We start from the raw sequence: 23,794 nt of genomic DNA on the forward strand, positions 1-23,794 counted from the left end.
TTATCCTTCTCATTACGATCGCTCCTTTTTGCTACCAAAAGCAGGCCTTCCAAATGTGACATTTGTGTTCATTACAAAATGAAATCACTGGGCCATTTAATTAACACTTGCTGTAAATAGTCAGTGATTCCCAAGTGCCAGAGGGAGGAGGAGAGAGGGGGCCCAGTGGGGGAAGCCTAGCTGATGTCATCTTGCTGGATGGTGTTCAATCTCCACCCCCTGAGACTTCTACACGGTAAAGGGGACCAGACTCCCCAAGGCTTCAGAGCCTTCGGTATTTAACATGCTCAAACACGTACTAGCATAGCACATATTTATTCCTACTTAGACCTTCTGATAATATATCCTCAGGTTAGCATCATCTGGGTCAGGTTGGGTGTGGCATCAGTCATGGTACTGAGCCAGGTTTGCCCTTGGCCTAGAGCACCATTTCCTTTGACTCAAAAAGAAGCCCTAAGGGACTTCCCTGGTGGTCCAGTGGTTAAGATTCCGTGTTCCCAGTGCAGGGGACCCAGGTTCGATCCCTGGTCAGGGAACTAGATCCCACGTGCCACAACTAAGAGCCCGCATGCTGCAACTCAAAGAACCCGCATGCCACAACTAAAGATCCCATGTGCCACAACTAAAGATCCCACATGCCTTAACTAAAGGTCCTGCATGCCACAGCTAAGACCCAGCACAGCCAAATAAATAAATAAATATTAAAAAAAAAAAAAGAAGCCCTAAGATTCAGTCCTGCTGGGAATTCCCTGGCAGTCCAGTGGTTAAGGTTTCACACTTTCACTGCTCAGGGCCCGGGTTCAAGCCCTGTTCAGGGAACTAAGATCCTACAAGCTGTGCGGTGTGGCCAAAAAAAAAAGATTCAGTCCTACTAAATATGCTGAAGAGCCTGTTTTAAATTGTAGGTTTTATTAGTGTTAAGGTACTTGGGGCCAACAGATCAGGAGATGACTGCCATTGAAAAAAAAGACTGCTACTCGGTTCCCAAGAGGAGGGGGTACCCCATGCCAGGCAGGGCCACATGGGGAAGCACCAGGCTCGGCCAGGAGGCACAGGGAGCGGGGGACCTGTGGGCACCAGTGTGTATTGTGGTTTCTGCAGGAAAGAATGGGTGAAGCAGGGTAAGCAGGCTTAGGATTGGCTAGCTTGAATAATTCCAGCAGGCTTTGGGGCATGTTATAACTGTCCCAAGTTATCCAGTTGCTGGCCCTGGGATGATTAAGGCAGGTGGATAGCGGCCTGGAATGTGAAATCCCCATAGGGGAGGCGAGGAAGTGTATGTGCGCGCAGGATTGGCTGGTCTGCCTGCAAAAGGTGTGCTCACAGGTGAATGCTTTACCATCTTTAGGAATTGACTAAGCCTAGGAGGGGCTGTCCCTCCAGGGTCAGCAAGGCCCCAGACGTCAAAGCATCCAAAACGCATAGTTAATACAGAGTCAGACTTGGAATTGTCCACACAGACCCTCTGAAGCTACGAGACATCATTCATTTCCTTAGGTTTACCCAGAGACCTGGAATTTTCTTTGTGAACCGGGTCTTTGAGGAAGCCCTCTGCGCTGGTAGGTAAGCAAATGCAACATCGCCACCTACTGCCCAAAAGGAGGACCTCTGACCAGGCTCTCAGGAAAATCCAAAGGAACAGAACTGGCATCAAGACTTTGAACACACACGGGGTCAACCTTACCCATTTCCCTAGAAGTGTCTTCTCGGGTAGAGTGCGCTGGGCCTCGGTGTGGGGTTGAGATGTCTGAGGTCTGTTTTCCTCTGGGCACTTTTGACTCACTAGCTTCCTAGCGCAGAAGGAAAGTTCGGGATGAATTAAATATCCAGGGTTACAGAACACTAACGTGACAGGCCTGGAACTCACAGGGTTTCCCAGGCTGTTTCTTGGTGATAAAGGTTAACAGGAAACTGCTTTCCAGTTTCTTTCAAAAGGAGGTGATTTTTTTCCCCGTCCATCTCAGAATATGCTTGTTATTTCCTCCACCTTCCTGTCTCTTGTGCAGCCAGGGAACAAATACTATCTCAAAAGGCATAGAATTTGCCATCTCGTTTCAGTTTTCCATTATTAGAGAGTTGGAAAGGGAAGTGTTACTTTTTTTTCTTAATATGCTGTTGAGGAGAAAATGGGGAGCCGGCGGGCAGAATGTCTTCGCTCCTTAATTCTCCAGAATTAAAGCAAATGGGATCAAGATGTAAGGCATTGCTTTGAAAAAATTAAGTTCTTTCAGACCCAACAGCTTTAGACTCAGAATCATTATTCCAGAGCTAAAGTCACTGACTGGCAAACTCTAGAAGCCTCTGCTGTTCTTCTGGCTCTAGGATTGAAAGTCATCCGCAGCCCTGCGTGAGCAGCTTTCCATGTTCACGGTGAAAGAGGGGTCGGAGGGACAGGTGCTGGGTGTGGAGTATAAGACCCCCAACCATCCATGGTCTGGGAAAGCATTTATTCTTTTTTCTCCCTCCTGCATTGTCTTCATCGCCCATTTCACTGTCCAGTAAGAACTCCCACCAACGGTGTGTGGAGAGGAGAACAGGTGAAAGCGTCTTTCATTTGTAGAACCTTAAATGTTGGTGCCAGGCTCTGGATTAGTGCTGGGGATGCAAAAATGAATGAGATTTGGTCCCAGGCCTCAAGGAGTTAGCATCCTACTAAGAAGGCATCTCAGGGGACAGAAAATCACGGGACCATGGGGCCACACAATAAGCAGAGGGCGTCACCGGAGCCCAGGAGAGGAGGTCTTCTGTGGGGACCGTCCACAGAGTCAGCGAAAACTTGTGGTGACCCTGAGTGAGTCTGAAGGGAGCAGGGGTGAGCTGGGGTGTGCAGGAGGATGGTTCTGGAAGTGAGAGGAAGAGCTCGGACACAGGCACAGAAGCAAGCTTGATCTGTCATAGGCCACGCCTGCAGGTCACCCAGCTGAGCTGGCTTTGCTCTGACCCACCCAGAGCCCCGTCCTGAGCCTCTGTCACCCTTTCCCCCCACCCTCCTCTGCTTCCTTTCCCTTCCCTTCCATCTGTCTGCCTTCCTTCCCTCCTTCTGATTTTGCTATTCTGACCACCCCTTGCCAAAAAGTTTACAACGGATGTAGACTTTTTAATTACATCAAATGTAACTTACAGTCGGTTCTCCATATCCACAGATCAGATGTGAAACCCACGGATATGTACCGACTGTACTGCACCATTTTATTTACTTTTTAAAATTTTGTTTGTTTTAATTTATTTATTTATTTTTGGCTGCGTTGGGTCTTCGTTGCTGTGCGCGGGCTTTCTCTAGTTGCAGCGAGCAGGGGCTACTCTTCATTGCGGTGTGCAGGCTTCTCACTGTGGTGGCTTCTCGTTGCAGAGCACAGGCTTTAGGCATGCGGTCTTCAGTAGTTGTAGCATGCGGGCTCAGTAGTTGTGGCTCGCGGGCTTAGTTTCTCCATGGCATGTGGGATCTTCCAGGACCAGGGCTCGAACCTGTGTCCCCTGCATTGGCAGGTGGATTCTTAACCCCTGCGCCACCAAGGAAGCCCTACTGCACCATTTTATATCAGGGACTTGAGCTTCTGAGGATTTTGATATCCTGGGGGAAGGGTGGGTCCTGGAACCAATCCCCTATGAATACCAAGGGAAAACTGTGTTTTGCTTTGAGATGTAGAATTTGCTTCTATATTTCAAGTCTCCATTACTAGGGGAGTGAAAGTAGTACAGCTTTACCGTTCCTCTGAGACCACTCAGACCCTTTATGGAGACCTCCATGACCTAGAATACTTGCTCCAAAAGCCAGAGGTGGGTGCTTTTTTTTTTTTTTTTTTGGTAGGGAAGCAGGTGATGGTAGAGATCAACCAGCCAACTCATTCCCAGGTTTTGCATGAATAAAGACTATATTGTAATTTCCAAAAATTTTGTAGACCCTCCATGGTGGTAATTGTCAGACTAATATCCGTGGATTGAAAATATCTGCTAATCTCTGAAGATTACTCTGGATTCAATTACACATTTAAATGAATCTGTGTTGTATTCATCACGACAGCCTCTGCACACATCTGTAAAATGGTCAAAGACGTTGTTTACTTAGTCTGTAGACAAGAGGCTGCCAACTGGGGGGCCACGGGCTCGCCCAAGCCTACACACACATTTTGTTTGCCCGACAGTGTTGGTGTGTTGGTTCTGCTATCATTGTTCTTGTTTTAATCTGAATTAGGTTCCAGTATTTGAAAGCAGCAGACTCCTTAGCTGGGGAACTGCTGAGCAGGTCCTGCTGTCTTTTACAGACTGGCAAGCAGAAGCCCAGCAAGGTTATGGGACTTGCCCTGAGTCACACAGCGCTGGGCCCGGATCACTGGGCTCTCGGCTTCCTCCCCAGAATACTTTCCATCACATCGTAACGCTGTTCTGGACGATCATAGCACTTGTTTCTTCTCATTTCACCTCCTGACCCCTCTTGGGGCCCCCAGTTTCCATGAGGCAGGTACCCAGTACCCTCCAGGGGTTGCCACCCCACTCAGAACCTCTTCCCCTCCAAGGCTCTGCGTGCCAATCATTTCCTTCCCCCGTCTCCTCACAGCTTCCTCGGTGCAGCTGATCCTTAGACAAGTACAAGTGCTTCACCGAATTCGGGAATTGCGTAAACTCCAGAGTCGATGTGTAAAGGATCATTGAATGTAAACTTAAATAATTTCAGCGTGTGTTGTCTTGACAAAAATCCATAAGTTTCATCTGGATAAAAAAATCCAATTCTCAATGTGGCTTCCTGTGCATGAATATCACGGCTTTAAGAACACCAGCCACAGCTCTCTGGATGTGCAGACGTCAAACCCCACCTTGCCATCTTCAGGAAGATCTGTTGTAACCATTTCAAGGAGAAAGAGGGCCCTTTTTTTCGATTAAGCAGAAGAAATTATCTTTTAAAACTCCAGCTCAACACTGATTAGGACAAAAAGTAATGCAATGGAAACAAATGACATTATAAAAAAATTGGAAAGCAGGTAATGAAAAAGGAAGTAAATGGTCAAGTTCAAGTTTACTCTTAGAGGTTGGTGGCAGGCCGGCTCTTTGCTATGAGAAGGGCTGTCAGTCATGATGGTCCTAACCCATGGTAAACGAACTTGAAAAGCACTGTTTTCTCTCAAAAAGGAATGGTGGAAGCAATAGATGATGCCTTTTTCTTTTCCTGTTGGATTGGGAGCCCTTATCCTCAAGTCAAATCATGTAACTCGGAGAACACTTGATTTTCTGCCTGACTGGTTGATGCTTCTGCAGTTCACTGGCAGTTTCTCTCTTCCAGGTTCTATATAGAGAGCATCTCATACCTAAAGGACAATGCCACCATAGAGCTCTTCTTCCTGAACGCCAAGTCCTGTATCTACAAGGTAAGAGCTTCTTCTTCCTCTTCCAGAGCTTTCCGTTGAAATCTGAAAGTCTCCTTTGAAGCTGGGAATCCCACCTTGCTGCCCCTAATGCGATTTTATTGATTAGTAGAAGTAATTTATAAATTAATGACTCTAAATACATGAGAACTCCGTGGAGCTAAAGCTATCGGATGTTCCTAACGTGACTACTTCCAATCCCATCACTGTGTTTTAGCTCCTTGGAGGTGTTCCTTAGCTTGATTTTAGGGGTCCCCTGAACTTGGCAACTGTGGCCAAAAGAGGGAAACCCAGACCAATGTGACAAATGCACTAGGTCTCACAATTATAAATGAACCTCTTATAACCAAATGCATGTATATTTGATCATTTTTGGATGTTCTGGAAGTATCTCTCAAAAGGATGCTATTGGCACTTTGGGTGAGACAATTTTTTATTTTTTTATTGAATTTTATTTACATTTATTTACATTTTACAATTTTATTTAAATTTTTATTTATTATAAAAAATTTTTATTTATGATGTGTTAATTTTTGCTGTACAGCAAAGTGATTCAGTTATATATATATATATATACATTCTTTTTCATATTCTTTTCCATGATGGTGTATCACAGGATATTGAATATAGTTCCCTGTGCTCTACAGCAGGACCTTGTTGTTTATCCATCCTATAGATACTCGTTTGCATCTGCTCATCCCAGGCTCTTACTCCACCCCTCCCCATCCCCCTCCCCCTTGGCAACCACAAGTCTGTTCTCTATGGGGTGGGACAGTTTTTTTACTGTGACAAAAGTTACCATGGTCTCCATTGATAAGTGTACAGTTCAGTGGCATTAAGTACGTTTACCTTGTTTTACAGCCATCATCACATCCATGCACAGAACTCTGCATCACACAGAACTGAAACTCTGTACCCCTTACACAGTAACTCCCCACCGCCAGCCCCTGGCAACCTCCGTTCTATTTTCTGTCTTTATGAACTTGACTACTCCGGGTACCTCATGTGAGTGGAATCACGCAGTATTTGTCCAGTTGTGACTGACTTATTTGACTTAGCATAATGTCCTCAGGGTTCATCCATGTTGTAGCCGGTGTCAGAATTTCCTTCCTTTTTATGGCTAATATTCCACTGTATGCAGTTACCACGTTTTGTTTATTCATCCACCAGTCAATGGACACTTGCGTAGCTTCCACCTTTTGGCTGTAGTGAATGATGCTGCTGTGAATGTGGGTTTATAAATATCTGTTCAAGTCCCTACTTTCAGCTGTTTTGGGTGAATACCCAAAAGTGGAATTGCTGGATCATATGGTAATTCTATTTTTCATTTTTTGAGGAGCTGCCATACTGCTTTCCATAACGACTGCACCATTTTATATTCCCACCAACAGTGTGTAAAGATTCCATTCTGCACATCCTTACCCACACTTGTTATTTTCTGGGTTTTTTTTTTTTTTTTTTTTAATAACAGCCAGGGCTTCCCTGGTGGCACAGTGGTTGAGAGTCCGCCTGCCGATGCAGGGGACGCGGGTTCGTGCCCCGGTCCGGGAAGATCCCACATGCCGCGGAGCGGCTGGGCCCATGCGCCATGGCCGCTGAGCCTGCGCGTCCGGAGCCTGTGCTCCACAATGGGAGAGGCCACAGCAGTGAGAGGCCCGCGTACCGCAAAAAAAAAAAAATTTTTTTAAATAACAGCCAGCCTAGGAATTCCCTGGCAGTCCAGTGGTTAGGACTCTGCGCTTTCACTGCTGAGGGCACTGGTTCAATCCCTGGTCGGGGAATTATGGTCCTGCAAGTTGCACAGTGCAGCCAAAAAATAGATAAATAAATAATAGCCATCCTGGTGGTATTAGGTGGTATCTCACTATGGTTGTGGTTTGCTTTTCCCTGATGATTAGTGACGTTGAGCATCTTTTTGTACGCTCTCTGGCCATTTGTACATCTTCTTCACGGACACGTCTATTCAAGGGACAATTCTTAATTGAGTGGGACAGTCCCTTGCATCCAGTTCCCCCATATGCTTGTAGTGTTTCCTTTCATTGGATAACCCAAAACGCCCACAGAATCCAGCACACACCCCATCCCGGGTGAGAGGGGCTTGCAGAATACCCCTCCCCGCCCTGGGTTGAGAGCCATCACTAGGAGAACGTATTTAAAGTAAACACCCACTCTGCACCCGTCCTCCAACACGCCTCCTCTGTCTCAGGAGTGCAGCCTTAGGTCAGCTCATTAATGACCAGGGATAAGGACGGCCGATACTTAATGCCCGTGGCACCGTGGTCGGCTTGGTGCTGAGTGCTTTCTGTCAGTCGTGTGGCTGCATCTTTGCACCATCTCTGAGATGAATACTATTCTTTATCTTAGTTTTCCCTGTGAAAAAGATGAGGTGCAGGGTGGTTATAAGATTCACCCGGGGTTGCATGTCTACTGAATGGCAGAGTCAGTCAGGGCTGAAGTTGGCAGCCTGATTCCAGATCACAGACCTCACCCGCTGGGCTGCACTGTGCCCTGGAGGGCAGACACTCCTTAGAGAACTTCAAAGCCAAGTACACCTGTTGTAACATGGTCAATGGCTGTATTCAGAGGAGATCCCGTTGCCTGTATTTTCCTGTTTAACTAAACCTAGTTTGGAGAGATTGCAACAACTGACTACGCATTAAAGCACACACACAGGTGCAGCGGTCTGTCGGCCATCACTTTTCCTTCTGGAAGTTCTTCACATCACTGCACAGAATAGTTCCACTGAATGCAAATGTTCAAAATCATGGAGGGCGTGGTAGTGATCCAATTCAGTTCTGTGGAAGAACCTCGCTTGGTGACAGCTGCTGAACCAAGACTTAACCTGGGCTCAAGCCCAGAGCACTCGGACTACGGTATTTGGGGGTTTTGCTGAATGGAAGAACAAAGACGCTGCATGTAGTTCCAGGGACTTGCAAATTTCTTCCTCTCTCTAAACGCTCATTTTCTCATTATAAAGTGGAAATAATAATACCAGTCTTACGTACCTCATAGGTGGCAAGCGTCTCTGATGGTGTTTGTTTAGAATCCATGTGAAAGCACTTTGGAAGAATTCAGGAATAAAAAGTGAGGACTGTCCACCAGGGGGCAGACTTGGGCAGTAGATGCCTGGGAAGTCGCTGACTGGGATGAAATCGCCCTTAACCCCAGCAAGTAAAAAGTTGCCCCAAACTGTGCTTATACAAACCCTTGGGTTAAGGGAGCAGACATGGTTTATCTCGGAGTTGTTCAGTTCAGTCTAGTCGCAGATGCTGAGCTGAAGGTGAAGATTTCAGTGCTTCTGAGCTTAATGATCACAGAGGACTCTGGGATTAATGGGAAATTTTAAAAAAGAAATCCCCAGAACTAAAGAGGTGATGCATTCGGAGCCAGCCACATTTAGGGTCCAGGTGCCCACAGCCATCAGCCTGCCTGCTGACCTGGGTGGTGTGTGCCCTTCTGGAACCCCAGCTGTCTCTTCTCAGCATCTGTTCTGGAGCTTAGTGACTCGCGTCAGTGAGCCCGAGATGGCTCTTCTGAAGGTTACATAGGGGACAGAATCACGTCATAAGGCCACCCGTCTCCTTCCCGTCGTCAAAAATAATATTTTCATCTGCATAAGTTGACACTTAGAGTCTATAAAAATTTTTTCACTTATCTTACATTTTTTGAGGCTCGTGAGTGGGATGGAATCATCAGCTTTACTGAGGGAGGAAACCGATGCTGGAGAGATTTAGTAACTTAGTGAAAGACAAGGAACCAGAAGTGGTGGAACAGGCTTGGCACAGCTGTAAATATGTAAAGATGGCGGAAAGTCCTGGAGCAGAATGATTGTGATTAGGGGTTTAGACTCCGAGGCTCACAGACTTGGGTTCCCTTCCCACCTCTGCCTCTTAGCAGCTGCAATCGATGTGGACACCTTCTGTGACGTCTCCAAGCTTAATTTTCTTCTTTGGTTGAACAAGGATATTAAAAGACCCAACCCACCACCTTCTTGGGGAGATTAAGCGAGATAGATGTGAAGGTGGTTAGCACCCCACCAGGCACGATATTAGCTCCCGCTGAGATAGAATTGCTCACTTGGAATCAGATCTGAGTTCATCTTGGCTGCGATTTTCTGTGTGCTGCCCACACTGCCCTCTGGCACTTTGGAGGCCTTGATGGACCTGAGAGTGGTGCCAGAAACGTAACCGTAGGTGATGCTGGTACCAGCTGACCCAGCACCCTCCCTGTGTCTTGGGGAGCGATTCCTACAACGTACTAGAATCTAAGTTGTTCAGATACCATAAGCTATTTATTCCTGCTTCCTCCAAGTCTTTATTTCATTCGCTTTTTTAATGCATTCACATTTATTTTTATCTAAGTAATATATGCCGTGGTTCAAAAGCCATATGGCTCTAGGAGGCTGTTTATGAAAAAGAGCCCCCCTCCCCCCCCACCCCACAACTCCTGCCGCTTCCAGCAATTTTAGCTGTTTCTTCTGGTATTTGCCTCTCTCTCTGTTTCTAAATAATGGGCACAGGGTGTTATTCCTTGATTTATCCATTTTTGATGTACTGAATTCCTCGTAAGGTAGGTGAGGATTGAGGTCTCCTATGCAACCACCCACACTTTCCTTTTCCCATTTTCCCAGTACGGTGATAGCACAGTTCTGGGCAAAAGCCATACCCACCAGCATTACATTATTATGACTCATCCAAGTAGCATCCTAAGGTTGTGATGCCTTTTTTAGACCACCAGTTATTTTACCTAACGGTAATACTAATTGCCTTGCTGTTACTTGTGTTAGTTCCTATGTACCCATCATTTTTTCCCCCAAAGCTACAGATTCCCAAATGTCTACCGACGTTACTTTGCACACACATCAGCTAATTCATCCGCTCCTCTCTGTAGCTTGGGTTTTGTTGCTGCTGCCTTTGCTGTTTTTCCAGGCACCTCCCTTTTAGAAGCCTCTGTCCTTCTGTTCCTGTCTGGACATGGCCTCATTCATAGCCCTCAGCCCAAGATGCCCCTTTCCTGTCCCGTCTTCCCTTCACCCCAGCTCTGGACTGGCTGCTCTGCTTCCTGGATCCCGAGTCTGCCTGTGTTTTGTTTTACAACATTGTTTCACTGGAGAACATCCTGCAGTAATCCAGAGAAAGCGTATATGAGAAGTAAAATGTTTGGGTCCTTGCATATTTGAAAAAGCCTTTGCTCTACTTTTATATCTGGTTAATGGTTTGACTGGACGTGGAAATACAGAATGACTTCTCTCGGAATATCAAAGGTGTTGCCTCAGATTCTTTGAGAGTTGCTCTGGTGAAGTCTGTAGTCCATACGCTGTATGTGGACTCCCCCCACCTCCATGACCACCCACGGGATCTCTTAGGATTTCTTCTTTATTCCTCTTCATCTGAAGTTGCAGGATGGTGCGCCCTAAAGTAGGTCTTTGTGAGCCCACTATGTTGTGTATTCAACAGGCACTTTTAGTCTGGACATCCATATTCTTCAGTTCTGGGAGGTTTTTGGTATTGTTTCTTTAGTGATGTCTCTCTGTTTCCTCTGTGCTCTCCTTCTGGAGCTCCTGTTAATCTGATGCCAGGCACAGCCTCCTGCTTTAATACCTGGTTTCTCCTATTTTCCATCTTTGTCATTTTGTTCTACTTTCTAGAAGATTTCCTCAATATTACCTTTAATCTCCTCTATTGATTCTTTAACCTTTGCCATCATGTTCTGAATTTCCCAGACTTCCTTCATATTATCTGATTTTTCTTTATATACATGTCATCCTATTATTGTCTTTGATCCTGACGTCCTCTTATCACTCCAATAATATTAATTATCATGCATGTTCTGTTTCCTTTGTGTTTCTTTCCAGTTCTTTTTTTTTTCTGTTTATTTATTTTGGTCTCTGTCTTTCACGTAGGAGGCTTTCCATCCATATTTAAGAGTGAGGCACTCAAAAGCTCCAAGTGCCCAGGTGGGGATGGTCCTCTGTGGCTGTCCCTGTGGAGTGTCCCAGTGGCAAGCTGTTTCTTTCAGTGGGAACCCTAAGTGTCAGGGCTTGGCGTCTTTTCTCGTGGCTCTTCATTGTCTCCAGAGGATGTAATGTCTTACTTCCCTCCTGGGATGTCTCCTCCCACTTAAGGGTCTTGGGGATGGAGTGACCTCCATTGGGGTGTAGGCCCCCTTTTGAATCCCTGAGCTCTCCGTCTACTTCATCCTAGCTTCCTACGCATCATCTTCTCCAGAGAGCAGACCTCTGATCTCTTCAACAACACAACAGCGAGGAAAGGTGTTTTGCTTTGTTCATTTGTTTTGTCATTTTCCCCAAACCACGAATGCCAGCTCTCACTTTCCACTCTTCACCAGGGGACAGAAAGCAGAGCTGCAGTGGATTTCTCTCTCACTTGTCCTTGCTTTACAATCCCCCTATTTTCTACCAAAAGAGCAGGAAATTACAGTCATAATCTGTCCAAGATGCAGAAAGTTAGAATCTGGTCAGGAACGAGCGGGGCTCTACTCTTCTCCTTTCACTGGAGCAGGAGGACATGTCAAAAGGGGTCATTGGGGCTTCCCTGGCGGCGCAGTGGTTGAGAGTCCGCCTGCCGATGCAGGGGACGCGGGTTCATGCCCCAGTCCGGGAGGATCCCGCATGCCGCAGAGCGGCTGGGCCCGTGAGCCATGGCCGCTGAGCCTGCACGTCCGGAGCCTGTGCTCCGCAACGGGAGAGGCCACAGCAGTGAGAGGCCCGCGTACCGCAAAATAAATAAATAAATAAGGGGGTCATCGACACCCCACGTGGCCACTTCCTTCACCAGCATTTCTGTTGTGTTTCGACTCATTCAGGGGAAGGGGGGTGATGGAAAGGAAACTTATGACCAAGGGATGGATGAAACTCACTGAGAAATGTGTGTCTAGTTCCGAGGAAAACTCCCATAGGAAGTGAGCCTAGGATGATGTGTGCTTCCTGGAAAGTGACACAGGAAAGCAGAGCTCTCCTGCCAAGTTTTCCATCTGGTTGTCTCTCTCTTGGGATGTGGCTTCCTCTGTCAAATGGAAAAGGCCCATCAGTCAGCCCCGTGGGGGGCAGTGGACTTGCTACACTAGAGGGAGTGCTGGGGTGGACGTGGACTCTAATCTCAGCACTTTCACCACCTTCAGGATTGAATCCTGCCTGCTCGGAGTTCTCCACTGGCAAAGTGAGCTTGCTGTCAAAATTAGTCACCACAATAATTTTCGAAAGCTCTGCAGACAACAAGTGCTAGGTCATAAAATGTCAAAATGTTTTTTCTAATTTTTAAAAAGAAGGATTCCCTTAGATGATAGATCTTAAAGTTAAAAGGGAAATATAGAATTCTGAAATCCAGTTTCCTATCATCTTCAGAGGCATACCTTCCAAGAGGTAAGAAAAGAGGCTCCTGGGACTTCCCTGGTGGCGCAGTGGTTAAGAATCCGCTTGCCAGTGCAGCGGACACGGGTTCGAGTCCTGGTCCAGGAAGATCCCACATGCCGTGGAGCAGCTGAGCCCATGCGCCACAACTACTGAGCCTGCGCTCTAGATCCCACGAGCCACAACTACTGAGCCCACGTGCCACAACTACTGAACCTGCGCTCTAGATCCCACGAGCCACAACTACTGAGCCCACGTGCCACAACTACTGAACCTGTGCTCTAGATCCCACGAGCCACAACTACTGAGCCCACGTGCCACAACTACTGAACCTGTGCTCTAGATCCCACGAGCCACAATTACTGGCCCCACGTGCCACAACTACTGAAGCCCAAGTGCCTAGAGCCCGTGCTCTGCAAAGAGAAGCCACCGCAATGAGAAGCCCACGCACCACAACGAAGAGTAGCACCACGACTAGAGAAAGCCCGCACACAGCAACGAAGACCCAACGCAGCCATAAATGAATGAACGAATGAATGACAGGAAAGAGGCCCCCATGCTGAAGGACCTTCCACTGCTATTCAGTTCCTCAGAGGAGCAATTTGATCTTTAGATTATTTAAGTTGGGTGAAGTGAGGGACTGGTCAAAATAACTAGCTGCCCTGTTATGAATCTCATGTTTGAACGGAAGGGGTTGACCGACCATCCACTCTTTATATACATCCATCACACTTAAATGCTTGATCTCAAAACTTATCTTGTCTGAAATGATAACCAAAGAAACAGGGCCCGTGGTCACCATCTGAAGATGCACAGAAATATGTCTCCTGGGTTGGAGGAGAAGTTGGCACCAGCATTTTTCTGAGTGAATTTTGATGATCACCTTCCACTGACCTCTCACAAAACAAGGCACATAGTCAATGCTCAGTAAATTGTTTTTAATGGCTTCGTTTCCAATCCCAGGGAGAAAGGATTTGCATGTTTCCTAGGAAATTACCAAGTTTGGAGCCTACATATACCCACGGAGAGCAGATCATGTCAGAAAAACAAACAAACTTAAAATTCCTCCTTTCTGTGCGCTGGGGTGTCTTGTCCAGCCTTCTGTGCCTAGGTGTCCCATTGAACTAAGAGCGTCACATATGACTGAAGTTCAAACAGTCATCCCTGGGCCAAGTTTGCTACTTTGGTCTAAATACCACCACTGTTGCTGAAATTAAAATAAGCAATCTTTATCCAAGATCTTCCAAGAGATTTGCTAATGAGCAGAGGATATCTCATCTGAAGAAGAGAGAAACAAAAGCCCAGAATCAAGTCCCACAGGACAAAGGAAGCAACATAAACATTTGTCTCAGACTCATAGAATCCTGGTCCTTATCTCTTAGATGGAGGATTGCCAGCTTGGTGTGTGTGCTCACGTGACTGAGAGAGGAAGGGCAGGAGGACAGAGTGGGACCTCCATCTTCAACTCTCTGGAAATAAACATACGCAGACCCATCAACTGGGCTGTGCCCGTGACCTCTACAGGAGACATTCCTCAGGATCGTGAAAGGGACTGTATGCAGTGGACAGCAGGAGAAATACCCGGGCCACCGAGTGGGAGAGAGCCCCAGACAAACACGTGCCCCAGAGAAACGTGAAGGGACTTGACTGATGAAAACCTGGCAGAGAGCTCGGAGAGGAATCGTGCAAGATCACATCAGTCTCATCCCGCTCGTCAGCCCCTGATAGCCTGGGGGCGCCTTCCCGTAGCCACTGTAGTTGTGCAGTGAGACAGGGCGTCACGTGGGCTCAACGAGGCTGAATGCGGGTGTCAGGACCCACTGGGATGATATACGTGGTGACCGATACACACACACATGGAGACACACACACAATGCTGCCCACCTCCTTAAAAAATAAGTCTTACTAGAGAGTCCAACAACCATTATGGAGAACAGTATGGAGGTTCCTTAAAAAACTAAAAATAGAACTACCGTATGATCCAGCAATCCCACTCCTGGGCATATATCCAGAGAAAACTCTTTTTCAAAAAGATACATGGACTTCCCTGGTGGCACAGTGGTTAGGAATCCACCTGCCAGTGCAGGGGACGCGGGTTCGAGCCCTGGTCTGGGAAGATCCCACATGCCGCGGAGCAACTAAGCCTGTGAGCCACAACTACTGAGCCTGTGCACCTAGAGCCCGTGCTCTGCAACAAGAGAAGGCACCTCAATGAGAAGCCTGTGCACTGCAATGAAGAGTAGCCCCTGCTCGCTGCAACTAGAGAGAGCCCGCGTGCAGCAGCGAAGACCCAACACAGCCAAAAAAAAAAAAAAGATACATGCACCCCAATGTTCATTGCAGCACTGTTTACAATAGCCAAGACATGGAAGCAACCTAAATGTCCACCGACAGAGGGATGGATAAAGAAGATGTGGCACATATATACAATGGAATATTACTCAGCCATAAAAAAGAATGAAATAATGCCACGTGCAGCAACATGGATGGACCTAGAGATTATCATACTAAGTGAAGTAAGTCAGACAAAGATGAATACCATATGATATCACTTATCCGTGGAATCTAAGATAATGATACAAATGAACTTATTTACAAAACAAATAAAGTCACATACGTAGAAAAGAAACTTATGGTTACTGGGGGGAAAAAAGGGGGAGAGATAAATTGGGAGATTGGGATTGACATATACACACCACTATATATAAAATAGATAAGCAACAAGGACAGGGAACTCTATTCAATACTCTGTAATGACCTATATGGGAAAAGACTCTAAAAAATAGTGGATATATGTATATGTATAACTATTCTGTACAGCAGAAGTTAACACAACATTGTAAATCAACTATAGTCCAATAAAAAGTTTTTTAAAAAATAAAATAAAATGTAAAAGAAAATAAAAAAGATTCCAATAAATGCTAAAAAATGCTGAAGAACAGACAAAATTGTGGAGTTCAGATGATTCAGAAATGCCAGTAAGTGAACATAAATAATGCAGACCCGATATTTGTAGTGAGTCTCAGAGCTTCCAAATCACCTCTACATTTCCGCCTCACCAGACTCCGTACAATAATTGGAAAAGAAATTGTTCTTCCCATTCTACTGATGAGGAAAATGAAACTCAAAGAGGTCCAGGGATGTATTTATTCAATGCCCCAGAGTAGAAATAGTCTTAAAGAGGATGGCAAGAAACCATCCTCTTCAGGCGTTTTGTGGGTACAAGGAAAGGTGGTTACAGTGGGTGAGGGTTTACCAGGAAAACCGTCGGGCAGCCCTGCAGGTCATTCTGCTTGGACTTGGCAAAGGTCATTCTCATTGAAATCTTTTCAACCTACCATGTGGTTGCTCATCATCTTTTCTGTTATAAAGCTCTCGTGCATCTTCCATGAAAGCTGGAATTTCTCTCATTCCTGACCAAGGAGGAAGGCTTTTCATTAAGATTCTCAGTGGAGTCTGAAGGTCACCACCAGGGCCCTCGGAGCGAGGGGGTCATGACGAGTTCCTCCAGCTCTCAGGACTTGTGGAGACCGTCCTTACGCCTGTCACTGGGGATTCTCATGGGGCTGTCTCTTTGGAACACTCAGAGACCCTCAGAATGGAAATCTTTTTGAGCGTATTGTTTACCGTGCGGCTGCTGATATATGACCTCAGGCCTCCTCCTTCAGCAGCTTGTAGAACAAGGCAGAGTGCCATCCTCCCCAGCCCTGTCTGAACACACACACACACACACACACACACACACACACACACACACACACCCTGAAGAGGGTCACTTTTTGTCTGTCCATACCACGTGGCAAAAGATCAGAGAAAGCGGCACACGTGATTCAGTAGTAAGTAAAACAGATGTCCAAAGGACATGTGAACTCCGTGACATCACTGTCCCTTCCATCAGCATCCCCCTGTTACCAGTGGGTCTCAGGAGAAAATGACTCCATGCCCAGCAGACCACCCTAGATCCCCAAGGAAGACTCCAGCTCAGCAGACAACCCTGCCGACACCCCTCCTCAAATGGCTCTCAGAGCACTGGGGGCACAGAGGAGTGTCCCCCGTCCAGCCTGTGGGTGACGCCGATGGGAAACACCCGTACAGCTTCCCTGAAGGGCCTTCTGCTCCCCACCTTTCTGCATTTCATCCTCGGTCGGGGGAAAACCCAGTGCCCCAGGGAAGTATGGGCTTTTTGCACGCACTGTTTGTGATCTTGCTCAGTTTATTTGCTCTGCTTGAGCAGAAACACTTGAAGATAGCCACCTCTGCATTTGAGAGAAGCCAGATGAGAAAAAGGTGGGGTGATCTTTGGAATGTTATATGGTAGGCGGAACCCTGGAAACACCTGTCCACTCATGCCCGCGGGGACTCAGGTCTCAGGGTCTGAGGTGCAACGGGAGGTGTGTGGTGTGGGCAGGAAGTCGAGAGCCCTGTTCCATCGCAGGGGATAAAATGACCTGGGAGGACGAGGTATAAACGGGGGAAGGTGTTGTAAACAGGAGACATCAGGGAATCAGGCAGAGGCTGCGAGGTAGGAAAGCATGTTCTTCACCCTTAGGGAGCATCTCTTCCCCCACCCCCACCCCCATTCCTAGACTGGGTCTTATAAACACCATTTAGACTCTGTACTGATTCCTCTGAGGACAGATGAGGCCATGATTCTTGAACTCAATAAATACTAAATGGAAACGGTGAAAAGGAATACTGCAGCTCTTTCCCATCAGATTTTGCAAGAGTGGGGACGTCTGGGCCACCTCATTCTTCAATCCTTTTCCCTCTTACCGGTCACGTTCTGGCTCTCATTGTTTTTAATATCTTCACTGGGAGATGGTCAAGGTCAGAGAAGGTGGAAACTCACCCCAGTTAGAGGCACTAGTTCCCATTTACCCTGAGGACACATACGGATGGTGAGAGAGAACTTGTATAAATCAGGTTCGATGTTTAAATGGGCATCTTTGGTAGCTTGATTCTGAATAATGGTACATTACAGTTAACGCTGCCATGCGATTAGCGTCTGACAGTCTCTCCTGGAACTGCAGAATGGACTGTGTAAAATCAAATCAAATAGAAAATGCCCACCCTCCGCCTTCCCCACTCCTGCCCCCTTTCCCAAAGGTATAGACGTTTCCCTTTAGCAGATGAGTCAAGTAAGGAACTAAAAACAATGTTCGCACTTAACAGGGTTGTCCCCGATGGTTGGCTTTGAGTTGGCCTCTCCTGGGATGTTAAGTATTAGCCACCATTGACCGTTGCCTGTAACCTCGGCGTAAATGTTTGACGGAGTACGCTGACAAGTACACACCAGCGACTTCAGGAAGTCGACTGGTGGGAAAGGAAAGGCACACAGTGCGAGTAGAAATGATCCACTGTGGAAACCCTGTACGGCGTTTCTGTTAAATCATTTGTCCACTGTTAAATGATTTACATTCTGATGGGACCTGATAATCCCAGGACTGCAATTCCAAGCATTCCAACACACTCCAGCACTGACAGTCTGTATCAGTTACAGCGTCCGTAAATCTCCTTCACCTGGTTAAGCATAAAGAATTATTGTCCCCAATCCTTCCATGTCTCTCGTGAGTTCTCTTAGCCCACGCTCCAAGGTGGTTCGGTAGCAAACATTACTATCCATATTTGAAATTCCTAAGCTCGAAAGAGCCTGCAGGATATCCTTCCCTCGAAATACACAGGCTTGCTTCAATGCATTGTTTTGAATTACAGGGGCCACTTCTGGATCACACAAAAATAATTAGAAAATCTGTGAATCAGAGTTTGGTTTATACTTCGAAAAAAAAGTAACCCTTGTTTTAGCTAACTTTGATGCTACATGTGGTCCTGAGACCATGTTGGCTGAGTCTGTGACCTGATTGATTTGGGGGAGAGCACGCCCTCCAGAAGGTCAGATGCTGGACAAGAAGTTGGGGGTGCTTTCCAGCCCATCACAGCCACCAAAGCCTTGTGACTTTGGGGGAGTCCCTTGATGGTTTTTTGCTTCTGTTCTCAATGAAAGCGGGTGGCTGGGCTAGCTGAGGTCTAAGTCGGTGCTAGCTCTAACTTTTTGTGCTCCAGTCACTCACTGTAGAATCTAGTGGTATAAAGGAGAGAAAAGAAAGGTAGGGATTTCTACTTGTACTTGATAACCGAAGTACAACATCCGTTAATTTCATTATTATTCTTGCATGCTGGTGGACTCCAGGTTTTCCTTTGTCTTTAAGATCTGAACTGTATATCAAATACAGTATTGTGCACTTAAAATCTTGTTAGGAGGGTAGATCTCACATTAAGTGTTCTTACCTCCCCTCCCCGAGAAAAACACACAGAGGGACACAAGGAAACTTTTGGAGGTGATGGATGTTTATTACCTTGAACATGGTGATGGTATCACAGGTGTTTGCATATGTCTGAACTAACACATTATATATATTAAGTGTGCAATTTCTTTCTGTATCTATTATACCTCAATCAAGCTGTTAGATAAAAGGAGATATGGACTATGTACATTTTGAAATATATATACATATGATTTTTTAAAAACCTAAGAGAGGCTTATGTCCTTTTAAGACCATGTCCATAGATCACGATTAAATATTTGGGGGAAGAACTAGAGAACAGAGTATTTTTAAACTTGGATTCTCTAACAGTGCAGAACAGTAGAACTTTCTACAGTGAGTGAAGTGCCCTGCATGTGCTCTGATATCATGGTAGCCAACAGCTACCTTGAAGTATTGAGTACATGAAAGAGATGTGGCTAGTGCAACTGGGGAATTATATTTTTCATTTTATTTAATTTTAAAAGAGTCACAATCCCACTGTAACCTTTTCTTCAATAAAGCCTTATTCCTGGTTCTGAAGTAGAGTTTAGAAAGAAAAATGCATGTGGTTATTAAGTAACCTTACTCTGCTGATTAATCAGGTTGACAGATTTGTAAAAAGCCGGGGACTGGCCCATCCCTTGATTTCTCATGAAGACAAAGATGAAGCCCTGGAGGCAACTGTGTAGACCCAGGACCACTGGATTCATTCTAAGAGCTGTAAAAAGCATGTCAGGGAGCATTCGGGTCCAAGTAATTCAGAGAAGATATTCTATGAGTGCTTGAGATTTTAGGGAACACCTTAGAAAAGAAATACCCATCCTCTTTGGGGAGAGATCATAAAGAAATCATCATTAAAGGACCAAACTTATCTTCCTCGGTTTTCCTTTCAGGAGCTGATTGATGTTGACAGTGAAGTGGTGTTTGAATTAGCCTCGTATATTTTACAGGTAAGTTGTCTCCCCCTCGTCTTTGTATGCCAGGGCCATACACAGAAGAAAGAGGAGTAAGACTTATCATGCATGGCAGTTGCTACATCCACTAGCTCTTTGACTTCTTAATTATTTTTAGCCACAAGCAGGAAAGAGCTACTGGGGAAACTACACCATGGCAGCAAATAGAGTCTTCTCTATTCTGTTCTTCTCCAAAATTTTAAGATTGTATTTCTCTGCAAAGGAAAATTGTATGTATAACCTGAGATTGGGGGAAACTGAGACCATCCAGTGACCCCCTTTTCTTCAGGTCACTGGAGAAAGCCAATAAAAAGCAGGAATTAATTGCCAGGAGAATCACTGTCATGAAAGACAAGGAAAAGATCCTTAGCTTATGTGAAAAAGAGGCATACTGAATATTAGAAACACTGGCAAGATGAACTAAAATGATGTCATTAATTTATTCCTTCAGCAAGATTTAGTGAGCCGCTACTGTGTTCCAGGCGTTATGTTAATGCATTACAGATTCCATGGTCCCTGCCTCCAAAAGCCCACAATACAAGATAAAACAACAAATAACACAAGACATGGACACATAGACAGTGCTATCCAGACAGACATCCAGGTTCAGAATCTTTAAACTGGAAAAAGCTAGATCAGGGCTTAGAAATGGAAACTTTCCCTTTGTCATTATGAGTCACTTTCTTTGTATATAACTTTCTAAAGTTTAGTTGTCTCATATTCAAGTGGTGAATACACGTGTCCTTCCTTAATTATATTACTATAGCTGATAGGACGAAACAGCAGTCAGTCGGACTGATTCAGTAAAGGACTTCATTACAATGTATTTTAAAATCTGTAACATGGGATCAGAATGTGTCACTGATGTTGAATTTTCTTCTTCTACAGGAGGCAAAGGGAGACTTTTCTAGGTGAGTTTACAAGAATTTTTGGCTTAAAAATGTAGTCTGTTGCATGTCTATTAAAAGAAACTATTCTGTCTTTTCTTCATAGGAGGGCAATTTATTAATATTATATCTTAATGTTGAAATCCAATTCCCAACTTGTCAATGGAAATAGATACATCAGGCAGAGAAAACATAGTAATAGGAGGATATTCTGTACCAAACGAAAGTTACTAAAAGGCTGAGATTAGAACCCACTGTCACACATAGCCATTGTATTGAGGTGTGTCAGGTTGCCCAGATGTCTTCGTGGAGCCTTGAATTATCACTATGGTATGAACTTGACTAGAGATAACCCCATGGACGCAAACATCTTTTTTTTCCTCTGTTTTAGTTCCAACCCTGAAGGTACAAAATCCTAGCCCGCAGGAAGATGTCTTTCATGAAAGTGTTACAATATAAATATCCCACTTCTACTGTCTTTCCTTTTCCAGATGTTATGTTAGGGAGAGAACATAAACAGACTTAACCACGGGGGAAAATGTGCCCTGCTTTAATAACCCTGTAGACCCACAGACTTCAGTCTCATCATTCATTTCATTAAGCGTGGCCCGTTGACCAGTAGGGCTGAATGGCCAGTCTCTCCTGGTCATTACTGGAGACAGAGTGGGGGTTGTAACCATCCACCAACAGGACTGTCTGCTCAAAGACAGACATCATTCCTGGGATTCTGTTTTATTGAACTCCCCTGAGGGAAGTCCAGTATAGCTCGTTCTTTAGAATCAAGGTCTAGAGATATGAAGACTCAACCACATGTACAAGAACTGCATCAGGGCATGGGATCCTGGCCCATCATTAGGAAATTAGCAAAATTGGTATGAAAAAGAAATGCAGGTTATACCTCTGCTCCGTGAAGGAACTTGGGTGTTTTCTCCTGCTTTGGGGGATCTGATCTGTAAATACAGCCTAAACTACTTCACCTGGTGGTCTATCTCTACTTGTCCAGCTTTCTCAACTTCATGCTAACTGTTTTTTCAGGTCTTAGCTGCCTTCTCTCTGCTCCCCATGCATTTCTAAGGCTTTCTAGCAAAGGCAGAGGTATATTTTCTCACTCAGATGTCTCAGCAAAACCAAAACAATTCTTCAACAATGTAAACCAAGGGTCAGCAAACACTTTCTGTGAAGAACTAGACAGTAACTACTTGGGGTTTGCAGGCCACCCAGTCTCTGTTGCAACTACTCACCCCTCCCTTTCTAAGTGCAAAAGCAGCCAGAGACAGTAGTTAAGCAAATGAGTGTGTCGGTGTTCCAATAAAACTTTATTTATAAATTCAGAAATTTGAAGGTCATATACATTTTCATGTACCACAAAATATTCTTCTTCTTTTGATTTTTTTTCCCCAACCGTTTAAGGCTTTTTTCTTAAGATTTTTTTTTCCCAACCATTCTTAGCTCACAGGCCACATAAAGACAAGCAGGGTTGGCCAGTGGGTTGTAGTGGGCTGACCTCTGATCCTAAAATATAGTCCCTTCAGCTCAGTTTGATTATTTGTAGAAGGAGACCTCCAGGCCCTTTTTATTTAGGTTTCCCAAGTTCTTGCAATGAAACAGAGGTAGTCCTTTTTTTGGGGGGGGCGATGAAGGTTTATTTATAGCCTTAGCAGGAGACCTTGTAGGTGGCCAGTAACTGTTGACCGAATGGATTGAGTGCAACATTTTCAGGATCTAGAAACTATACTTTGTTCTGTTTTTTCTTTGTTAGTTTTTTATGCCTTTCCTTTGGTATTTGACTTGAGGCTCTTGGTAAGTACAGGTTCATATCTATTTACAAAGGGCTCTGAAGTCCCATGAGAAAATGGTTTAATAACCACAGATCCAGTGGATTCCATTGTCTGGTCTACTTACTCTGAAGATACTTTTCCCTGCCTTTTCTTTCACGGGCTCTGAACTCTGCTGTAAATATTATTTATTTTTGAGAGTCCCCTGACAGGATGGAATGTGAGCTGGGAACAGTGTCATCTGGCCCCGCAGATCCTGGGAACATGGGGCTACAGGGCTGGTCAGTGGGGAGGAAGAGCAGGCCTGGCCTCCAGTAACTCATGGCCCCCTCATGAGCTTGTGGAATCCCAGCTTGTTGGCTGCAGAGAAACAAAGGATCCTGGTTTGGCTTCACCTGTCAAAGTGTTCCCTCGCAGTTTGTTTATAACAGCAGCTGTCTGGGGTGAGAAATAGCTGTCAGGGGAGGGGAGAGGTCAGACACCTTATCCAAAAGGTCAGTTTATCTCCCAGGCGTAAAAGTCACGTCACAGAAGTTGGGATTCCCTGATAAACACCGTTCTCTGTACAAGCCCACGGTTCATATGCTTGAGTGGCCTGGAGTTTCGGAACAAGAGAAGTAATCCAGAATTCCTTGATTTTACATCTTCCCATCACATCTGGGAAAATCCCCATAACGTTGAAGTGGACCACATTTGGTTTGGTGGCCAAACATCAGGCGTTTTAGATGTCCCATTCTCATAGTTTAGTATTGTAGAAAGTTGTTTTTGCTCTATTAATGAATGCCAGACTCTACAACCTTAATTGTATTTAACTGAATGGCTTTGACTTATATACATATCCTGTAAATACAGTACATTTTCCTGAGCAGCATTCATAACATAAGATGTCAACTTAGAACACACAGAGCACCGGGGAAGTGTTTTATATAGCACGTGGTCCAGGGCTTAATTCTGAGATCTTCTAGAATCTAGAGGATCAAATAACCTTTGAAATTAATGGTCGCACACAAAAGGCAAAGTAACTCTTTCGTAGCCTGATGATCCTGAATCTCTACCTTCCTAAAAAGCTACTTTGCCCAGGATGCTATTATCCTGTATGTTTACATTTCAGTGAATATATGCAGATTACATTTATGTGGAATAAGTATTAA

The 23,794-nt window shown here is 45.3% G+C and overlaps 1 protein-coding gene across 8 annotated transcripts in view; it reads left to right on the plus strand.

Moving 5' to 3' along the window:
* Nucleotides 1–23,794, plus strand: part of FRMD4A (FERM domain containing 4A) — a 350,648-nt gene that overhangs the window by 208,495 nt on the left and 118,359 nt on the right. For all 8 annotated transcript variants that reach the window (XM_082618234.1, XM_082618233.1, XM_082618232.1 and 5 more), the window contains exons 5-7: nucleotides 5,276–5,360; nucleotides 19,922–19,978; nucleotides 20,870–20,892. In XM_082618234.1, coding sequence (XP_082474360.1) covers nucleotides 5,276–5,360; nucleotides 19,922–19,978; nucleotides 20,870–20,892 — 165 coding nt within the window. The remainder of the gene's footprint in view (nucleotides 1–5,275; nucleotides 5,361–19,921; nucleotides 19,979–20,869; nucleotides 20,893–23,794) is intronic.

This window comes from Mesoplodon mirus (genome assembly GCF_964341445.2).
Source record: "Mesoplodon mirus genome assembly, chromosome: 4".
Lineage (NCBI taxonomy): Eukaryota > Metazoa > Chordata > Mammalia > Artiodactyla > Ziphiidae > Mesoplodon > Mesoplodon mirus.